The 9,772-nt window shown below is 48.2% G+C and overlaps 2 protein-coding genes across 2 annotated transcripts; one reads left to right on the top strand and one right to left on the bottom strand.

Annotated features, from left to right (window-relative positions):
• Positions 1-4,858: 4,858 nt before the first annotated feature.
• PtA15_9A11 (uncharacterized protein) lies at positions 4,859-6,649 on the top strand (the record flags this gene model as incomplete). The annotated part of the gene is made up of 5 exons (XM_053172295.1): positions 4,859-4,998; positions 5,095-5,380; positions 5,460-5,557; positions 5,631-6,056; positions 6,154-6,649. 5 exons carry the CDS (start codon positions 4,859-4,861, stop codon positions 6,647-6,649), a joined length of 1,446 nt encoding a protein of 481 aa, XP_053023442.1.
• Positions 6,650-7,700: 1,051 nt separating this feature from the next.
• PtA15_9A10 (uncharacterized protein) lies at positions 7,701-9,737 on the bottom strand (the record flags this gene model as incomplete). The annotated part of the gene is made up of 11 exons (XM_053172284.1): positions 7,701-7,835; positions 7,919-8,218; positions 8,293-8,335; positions 8,408-8,466; positions 8,537-8,701; positions 8,785-8,825; positions 8,896-8,960; positions 9,053-9,219; positions 9,287-9,293; positions 9,392-9,444; positions 9,504-9,737. The coding sequence occupies 11 exons, from the start codon at positions 9,735-9,737 to the stop codon at positions 7,701-7,703; spliced, it is 1,269 nt and encodes a 422-aa protein (XP_053023441.1).
• Between the last annotated feature and the right edge of the window lie 35 nt (positions 9,738-9,772).

Genomic DNA, 9,772 nt, shown 5'->3' with positions numbered 1-9,772 from the left:
GTATGTAACAAAAAAGTTACATGGTTGGCGGTCATTTTCCTAGTAAGCCCTCCGCGCACCCCTTGTACGTCATTCTACAATGGCACACTATTGCTAATAATTTTATAGCACAAAATATATGTATCATGGAAAGTTTCCTGAAATTGTTGGACTGTTTGGGTGTGTAACAAAAAAGGTATATGGTTGGTGCCATGGTCATTTCCCTAGGAAGCCCTCCGCGCACCCCTTACACGTCATTCTACAATGGCACACTATTGCTAATAATTTGATAGCACCAAATATATGTATCATGGAAAGATTCCTGAAATTTTTGGACTGTTTGGGTGTGTAACAAAAAAGTTATGTGGTTGGCGATCATTTTCCTACTAAGCCCTACGCGCACCCTTTATATCTCATGTTCTGATGACACACTATTGCTAAGAAATTCAGGGGGTACAATTTATGCATAAATCTCTGTGCTCTCAAATTTTCATGTCTCTAGTACGTGGAACAAAAAAGTTATACATATTAAAAATAATAAAAAATAATACAAAAAATTAGCGCAACAACTCCCAAAAAAAAATTGTTTTGGGTCGACGACTCCCAAAAAGCCCGTACCCAAAAAAAGGGTCCAGGTTGACGTTGAGCGCTGGTTGAAAAATAGTCGCGCCGACGTATGGGAGTCGTTTTCCCAAAAGTTGGGAGTTGTTTTTCCAAGACCCTATAAATATTGATTACAAGACTCTTAGGTATTTGCATAGTATTGTTAGAGGGGAAGGTCTTTCAAACCACCCGTAAGTTGTAATAGCCTTTCAACCTATTAAGCAATTTATTTCCCCCTCAGCGGATATTTCACCAAATTATATTTAGTGCCCCACACAAGTCCTACACCGCTAGAAAGACTGGTTAAATCTATGAGCAGGAATGTACTCAAGTCTGTGCTTTTTCCATTAGCAGCTGCTGAGATGCAACTGTAAAACCCCCGCGCCGTGAGCGCCACGGGTTTCACAAACCCTTTCACAAGAACCGCACCAAACCCATATAGCCCAGAACCCCTGTCCCTCCTAGCTCAGCAGAGAACCATTCCCAACTGACTGTTCTACCTGAGCTAGGTGAGTTCCATCCTTTCCTCTTTCTTCCTTCTCTTTCCTTAGTGATCCCCAATTGTATATAGGAGAGAACCATTCCCAACTGACTGTTCTCCCTGAGCTAGATGAAATAAAGACCCCTACGTTGGCATCAGAAACCTCGAGACCGTTGTCTCTCTGTGTGCCAGTGCCCTATTCCAGTGAAGAGCTCCCAGCTCTTACACTTTTTTTTTCTGATCCCGACTGAAGGATTTTTTTTTCGGACTCCCTACGGACTTCAACGGACTTGATCACATTGGACCAGCTTGACTAAAAGCCGGATCAGACTACTCCCTTGCAAGCCTTCTCGAACTGCCCAACCCTGTTTCCCAAACTCGACAGACTGTTGACACGAACTTGCCCGGACTTCTCAGTAATTCATCGCCCTCCTTCCCTTTCCTATACAACGGACAATCCATGTCCACTAGGCGATCAACTTCTTCCCCTAACCAACCCCAAGGAAATCTTGCAAAGAGTGCGGGCAGAGCAGAGGCGACTTCACCAAGAAACCTTATCCTCCACCCAACCACAGCAAATCCCAGCAACGGACGAACCGGGCGGGACCGTAAACTCAAATGACACTACCAACGTCAACCCCGCCGTGAATCACCTCAACATCCCACTGGTAGTTGGCTCGGCACCAGCGCCCCTCCCATCAGGACTACAACTTTCCTCTACGCAGTCCCTTCAAGCACTATCCTTCAACCCTCCCCCGTTGATCCCCTCCCCTCCGAACCCTCCCGAAGAAAGCCAACCACTTTTTTCCCCCAATATGGAAATGTCTGACACTCCCGCCAACACCGCAGCCAACAAGACGAAACCTGGCAACTCTAATCACCCAGAAGCCTTGTTGTCCGGCCATCTGAACAAGCCAAACCCACCGCCGCCACCGCCTCCAAGCGCATCCAGCAACCTCTCCACGAGCCTCACGAGGGACTGCATGAAAATGCTGATGTCGTCACAGCAGGCTAGCATCTCCCAAGCCCACGCAGATTGAGTGGAATACGCGGCTCGACTGGCACGGGCCAAGGAAACGGCCGCTATTTACGCAGCACACCTAGAAGACGCTTTTGCAAGGCTACTTGAGGGGCCCCTAGCAACTGGACGCTCCCAGACAGTAGCAATCGACCACGTGGACCATCGCTGCTTCAACACATCCGACGCACCAAAGTATGTGGGGCCGTATATGGAAGTCAAACCTTTTCTGGTGTGGATCAATGGCGTGGAAATTTTCTTCATGTCTAAAGATGTCACAAAGGAACGGGATAAGATTCTCATCATTGGACGTTTGATCTTGGAGACCAACTTGCTCTTGTTCTTTCAAGCTGAGGCCCAGAAAATGATTGAACGGACCTGGCACAAAGTCAAAAAGGATCTTTTTGAGGCAGCCCTTCCATTGCAGTGGCGCACTACCTTACAGAAAGAAGTCCGGTATCTGAAAATGCTCAACTCCAAGACGTTCAACCAGTATACGACCCGTTCTCGGACGCTCCAACGGATGATCAATTTCAAACAACATTCTCTATCCGACTTCCAACTCGCGGAGGGAATGTCGTTTGGGCTCCCAACAGAACTGGAGAACAAGGTCAACAAGCTAGATCTTCTCAAACGCAAGGAGTTCAACTTCAAAGAATTTATTCGACGAGTGGGGAACTGCTACAACGCCCTCCCAAAGAAAACCTATTGACCCCGGGCGGGAGCCTCCAACACACCATCTCAGCAAAATCCAAACATAGGCAACATTCCCCGCGAAGAATACATTTGGCGAATCCATTCATACCTGGACTTGGTGGGAAAAGGCCACCACTGTAAACAATACTGCGGGAATGCAGCTGGGACTTGCCCAGGACCAGCCTACCGCGGACCCGTCGAGATTCCCCCAACCTTTGTGGTGCCGCCCAAACCAGTAGACTACATAGCCCCACGAGCTTGGAACAAGCCCCAGGGCGCAGGAGCACAAGCAGGGCCGGCGCAGCCGGGTCAACCAACGGGACGCCCAGCTGGAGTGGCAGCCATTGTTGACAACGGAGAGGCTCCACAGGAAGAGTTGGCCGAGATGTACGATGACACCGAATTTGAGGAGTACCACGCGGCTGCCATTGCAACGCTGGACGACATTGAATCATCTCTCACTGACAATATGAACGCCGGATGCAGACTTGTCGGCCTACAGGGCAACCGCCAAGATCCTTGATGTGGAGCACCGCCTGTTCACGGAAGGCGAGGCCTTGATTCTGGAGCACCCAGCCTTTGACTCCTTGCTGCTCAATGGAGTAGAAGGCAAATTCTCCAAAGACAATTCCAAGGAAATAGGGTATGTACTCCCTTGTCTGCCTTGCCGCCGGGTTCTACATCAGTTCCATGTGGGCAGGTGCTTACGAGGTACGGTTTGTGTAGCTCCAACGGCTAAGCTTCCGACCCAACGCGCCAGTTTCCCGCATCAGCCACTTCCACCACATGCACCCTTCATCGTGACAATCATCCCTTTACATTCCACATTCCCGACCGACCTTATCTGCCCAATCATCGCAACCTGGCCGCCAAAAAAGAGACAACGCCACACAACAAGAACCAAGAGTACACGTAAACCGTCACTCAACGCCAGTCCCAATCTCATTGGCTTCTCTGACCGGCCCAAAACCCGAGCTCATCCTTCCCCTTCTACACCCAACCTGAACTACTCCATTCCCCCTTCTATGCACCTTTGCCGCTCCAACGTTCAATCCTTCTTCCGCCGCAATGTTCCTCACACTTCCTTCAATCTCAATATAGGGGGGGAGACTGTAAAACCCCCGCGCCGCGAGCGCCATGGGTTTCACAAACCCTTTCACAAGAACCACGCCAAACCCATATAGCCCAGAACCCCTGTCCCTCCTAGCTCAGCAGAGAACCATTCCCGACTGACTGTTCTCCCTGAGCTAGGTGATTTCCATCCTTTCCTCTTTCTTCCTTCTCTTTCCTTAGTGATCCCCAATTGTATATAGGAGAGAACCATTCCCGACTGACTGTTCTCCCTAGATGAAATAAAGACCCCTACGTTGGCATCAGAAACCTCGAGACCGTTGTCTCTCTGTGTGCCAGTGCCCTAGTCCAGTGAAGAGCTCCCAGCTGTTACAGCAACACAAACAGCACCAAAATTGCCAAACTGCTAGCATTACCCTACTATGTAGCAAAAGCAAGATCAAGAAAGCTGTGCTACATGGGGTTTTTACTACATAGAATTTTTGGCACTACACTCACACTTCTTGGAATTGCAACATGGACATTACACTTTTTTCTGTAAAAAAGTGGGTCCTGTTTTGCTGTGCTTTTCTTAGACTAGTGCAGTAGTTGCAGTTTTGCTGGGAATTTGTGACCTTCTTGTCAAAGAAGACATTACCAGCAAGCAGGTAAAGGCTTGCTGGTAAAGGACGCTTCTTGCAGAACGGATCTACACTTTGTGTAACTAAATGTGTGCATATGTAGAGATTTCTCTAGCTTTAACAAATATACTTCCCTGCGAAAATCTAACTTGTTTGGGTCTAAATAAAAAAGGACATCTTCGGGGGTTCCCAGATTGCAGGGGAAGTCCTCCACTGTTTGTATTGGTGTGTCAAGCTTCAAAGCTATAGATTTGTTTACGTCTCTCGTCTCTCTTTGCTGCTTCACTAGCAATGCCAAAATCACATGATGAATGTACAAAGGAGAACCCGGTGGTGGAAATCATCTTTGAAACCAAAAACCAAATCCGCAGTTTTTGTGGGAGAAATGCAATGTTCAAACTGTCCAGCCTGTCAGCAGCCAGCTCCGATAAGGGGGTGCAAATTGAAATTAATGAGGAGCTGAGCCTGAAGGAGTCGGAGGGTTGGGCAATTGATGCTGATGAGCAATCGATTGATCTTGTCCTGTCCAGGTACACAGGTGCTGATGGCACGGCGGTGTGTTCAGTCGGAGTTTCCGCTGAGTTTCCGCTGAGTTTCCGCTGAGTTTCCGCTGAGTTTCGTCTGAGTTTGCTGGGTCTGACCAATAAGAACAGCCCGGATTGGCACACTTCCTCCCACAAGTTTGAGAAGCCGACGACAATGGAAGACACCAAACTGCAGCATCCTATTCACCTCAAACCAGAACCAACAGACCGTCGCAGACTGAAGACCATCGGCCTATTCCTACTCACCAGCCTGCTCCTCCTGACCTTCAACCACACCTCACACTTGGACTCATCCAAGCTCAGTAATTTTTTCAACCGATTATTCCGCCATCGTGTAGACAAACCAGACCATCATGACTACGACAAGGTAATGTGGACTCCCTTCATGTACTTTTTCTTTTTTGAAAAACCCAGCTGACCATGTTATTGTCCTTTCGACTTACTAGTTCGTCTGGCACAAGGACATCCTGTCTGACTGGGACCCCAACTCAGAACATCGGCTGATCACTTTCGGTGATATCCATGGCATGGTCGATTCATTAAAGTCAGTCTTCTCTCTCCCGTCCAATTTTTTTTCTCAGTCAATGCACTCAACGAATGGGCGATGCTGCGAGCAGGGAGCTCCTCAAAAAATTGAACTACGACCCTCAAACAGATACGCTACTTCTCGTCGGCGACCTGGCTGCCAAGCACCCGAGCATCCAAGCCTCCTTGGACACAATTCGCTACTGCAGAGAGTCCAAAGTCGAGGCGGTACGAGGGAACCATGATGAATACATCATCATCTGGAGGAACTGGATGAACGTCAACCGGGTGAAATTTGTCGAGCCGGACCAGCTGCTCGCTTACGATTCTGATGACCAAGCCAACCTCCAATCTGACCGTTGGCTCCAAGCCCCCGAGCCTCCTCAAGAGCTCAAGAAGAATCTCCCAAAAGGAATGGACTGGGGTACCCAACACTTCGAAATTGCTCGCCGACTGCCCAAGATCGATTTTAATTGGCTCCTGGAGCGAAGTCTGACAATCTATGTCTCCCCCCTGAGGTCAGCTGGTTTTTTTTCTTGCTTCATACCTCCAAAATGTACAACGGTGCGGCGCTCAAGCCAGTTGAACCTGACCTCTCTGCTCGAATTCTAACAGGTCATACTTTGTCCATGCTGGAATGCTGCCTTGGGTCCCGCCCACCGAATCCAAGGCGGATGCAGCACGGGAGGTCATGTCCTTACTTGGGCTGAAGGAGAACAAAGAGTCCTATACGCTTTTGGAGATGCGAGGGCTCAAGAAGGGCCGCCGGCCGACGAAAAACGCGAACAAGGGCAAGCCGTGGTACAAGTACTGGAACAAGACGATGCGGACCTGCGACCAGAGCTCGTCGACCGGCTCATCCGCCCGGGCCTGGTGCGAGCGCACCCAGTACGTCGTCTATGGCCATTGGGCCGGCAAGGGCCTCACCGTCAAGCCTTGGTCCATTGGCCTCGATAGTGGTTGTGTCTACGGCCGCCAGCTCTCTGCACTCGTCGTCGGTAAACCTCGTCCGTCACTTACCAAAAAACACAAAGGCCTCCTCAAACCTATCCCAGTCCAAATATTCAACCACAACGCCACAATCTTCCAAGTCAACTGCCGCGAACCCTAATCAGCTCTCTTCCTCCACTCCAATAGATTGCTTTTTTCTCCACCTCTCAGCAGTTTTTTTCATTCTTGTCTGAAACCTTTCCATGGCAGTCAGAAAGACTGCCCAATTCCTTTCTTTCTCCTACTTCATGATCAGCAAGATTTATCCCCTTTCGAGCTTCACAATAGCACTTGTCACTTTCTCTTTTTGCCCATCGTCTTTTTCATTTTTTGGTTTCATCACGTTTATGGAGAGATTCAGGCACACTCATCTTTTCATTTAGTTTTAGAGGAATTCCGTTATCTGCTTTCCGGTCAATTTGTGCATACATCACCCCGTTAGTAGGGTTATTCAATAATTGCATCTATCGGATAATTGAATGTAGTGTGTTGAGGATAAGAAATATGTTAAATGTAACACACATGTACTATATAATCACGGCTGTAGTTTATTAAATGAAAACAAACATGTGCATAGAAATAGTAACTTTTTTTGGTTCTACAAGCTACGCTACGACACTGGGTGCACCTGGGGATTGCAGATTCAACCCTGGGACAGCGATGTACCAAAAAGGCATCACAACAGAGATGTCGCAATGTGATTTCAATTAGATTTGGATATCTCTGCCCCCAAAGTGCCCGGGTGATGATTCATGCATGTAGAAAGTGCGCGCATTCACTTCAGGTTAACAGTGGGTTTCTTGATCACATTTTGACTCCAACCTAGACGTCATGGCAAGTTACTGGTATCAATGTGAATGGGGATATAATAATGTCAATCCATAAACTACGACACAAGACAGAAAGAATAAAACGAGCGCTACAACAATGAAAGGGTTGGAATAAGAATCGATTGGGTGTGAAGGATGAATGAAGACTTATACAATAGCTGGAATGAAAAAGATTGTAAGGTTATTGAAGCAAGACAATAAAGTGTGAAAGAAAAGAGAGAAGGAATGGTGATCGTGTTACGCTAGCTACACAAGAGAATCCAGACAGGACGACGGTTAAAGAGGATAAGAAAAGAAAGAATACAAATAGTGAAGTTGAAAGAAAGAAATTGGGAGATGAATTCAATGAGCGTCGGCGATTTCCAAACGGAGCGAGTTCTTCGATTTCGATTTGATAATCGGGACTTGTGTCGAGCCTTCGGGTACTTTATCCGAGTAGAATACTTCTTGACCTTCGTGTACGAGCCTGTCTCCGTTCTAAAAGAACCTCACACAGGTATATAAATAAGAAGGTTCCCAAAAAAACTGCAGAGGAGGGAGATGATCATGATTAAACGTACCTTCTCGAAACCTTCCGACTTGAGTCCTTTAGCGCATTTGAAGACCGAATCCTCGAATGCACAGGCTCCTCTACGAGTGCGCACCTCGAGCAGGGCCTTGTCGTCGTGGCCAACTGAAATCGAGAAGGAAGCACAGGTGGCCCGACTCAACCAGTTGCCGTTACTGATTAAACATCCGTTCCGTTGGCCTTGCTCGTCAACTACGTAAATGAAGTGTTTCCGGGAGCTCGGCGGGTCGTGCGGCTCGTGGCCTGGGTACTTCGGCCGATGGCCGCCATCTCCTCCTCCGCCGCTGTGACCCTAAGTATTACAAACGGTATCCAAGCGATTTTTAATGTTTACTTTTACATTTCACCAATAAAAAAAGGGCTTACCTTTGGTAAATACTGGATACCTTTATAAGGACAGGTAGATCGACTAAAAGAAGTGCACAAGCAGTCAGTACGAAGTGCCTGAAAATCCTAGTACACAAAATGAGAGACAACTGACGGTCCTACTGGGCTAGCATGTACAAACTTCCCATCGGCAACGGTGCCCACGGTGTTGAACTGAAAACGAACAAGGCTTTAGCACCTCGACGAACGAGTCAACTTGCGATCAATAATCGGTTGGACTGACGTGCCACCAGACTTCATTCAACGAGTGGCCACGACAGTTCCACACTGCCTCTTGGCCTGTATGTCGTTTCGCAACTTCTTGGAGCTGGTCTAGATTGTACGTCGTCGTCGCCGAGGGTACGATGTTGTCTGCTTTGAGCCACTCGTAAGTCGGTAAGCTTTTGAACTGCAAGACAGTTTTTGAAACAATTAGGGATCATTTATCTATTCTTTGATAAGGGGCTTGATAATTTCGAATTGTTGGCCTACCAAATCGACCGTCCGGTTGAAGAAGGTGACCACCTCAGATTCTGGTGTATGGTCAGAGTGGAGATCAGTATATGGCGGACAGATATCAGCTCATCAGAATAGGACGCTCACGAGGTTTGTAGGATGAGCCCATGCAGTGAGGTTCGAGGGTGCTGATGCAAGTGCCGTGTTTAGACCTATATTAGAAGTAAGAGCCCAGCAAAAGCAGATCCGAAGAGGTGAGTTGTTTTGAGAGCTCTGGAAGTGCTCTAGGCGAAGTGTTACAGACCATTCGTGTTGCCAGAAAGTTTCGTCGTTGCCGTGTTGATCTTTCCAGTACTTGTTCATCACCGACAAGGCCTCCTGACCGCCCCCATGCTCCAATATTTGAGTAATGTTTCGGTATTGTCGGCCCGGATCACAGGATGCTTCGTACGTTCCATCGCAATTATCGGGCTACACGTAGAGCATACTATATTCACTTTTTTGAGCCCGTGGTTCAATTTTGGGAGATGGTGCTTACCCAAAGGCTGGAAGATAACATTTTATTTGCGGAATGGATATGTCAGCAGTTACACTCTGTCTGCTTTGCAACTTTTGAACACAAAGGAAACTAAGGATTGCCAACCCATGGATGGTCCAGCTATCGGAAGGACCAGTGGCTGGATGAAAGTCCCAGAACTAAGGAAGGAGTGAGCATGTTAGTGATGAGTTGGTGATGAAGAGATGAGATGACCAACCTGGGTGAGTAAGATCTGACCGCCGGGGGTGTTGGTACAGCAGGAGTTGACCGGTTCCTTGCCGTCGCCGGAAGATAGATGGCAGCTCGTTGGTGGGTTCGCCGGGCAGCTGGTATCTTGGCTGTCGATGTGGTTGTTGGGGGCACTGAAAATGAGTTGGCCTGGTTGCTGCTGCTGGTGGGTGGGGCGGAAGGAGTGAGATGCGATGAGGAGGATAAGTGCTGGAGAGATCATGATGGATGGTCGGTCGACTCGCAGTGGGTTTGCTG

This window comes from Puccinia triticina, chromosome 9A (assembly GCF_026914185.1).
Source record: "Puccinia triticina chromosome 9A, complete sequence".
NCBI lineage: Eukaryota > Fungi > Basidiomycota > Pucciniomycetes > Pucciniales > Pucciniaceae > Puccinia > Puccinia triticina.
This window is presented reverse-complemented; position numbering and strand designations above follow the sequence as displayed.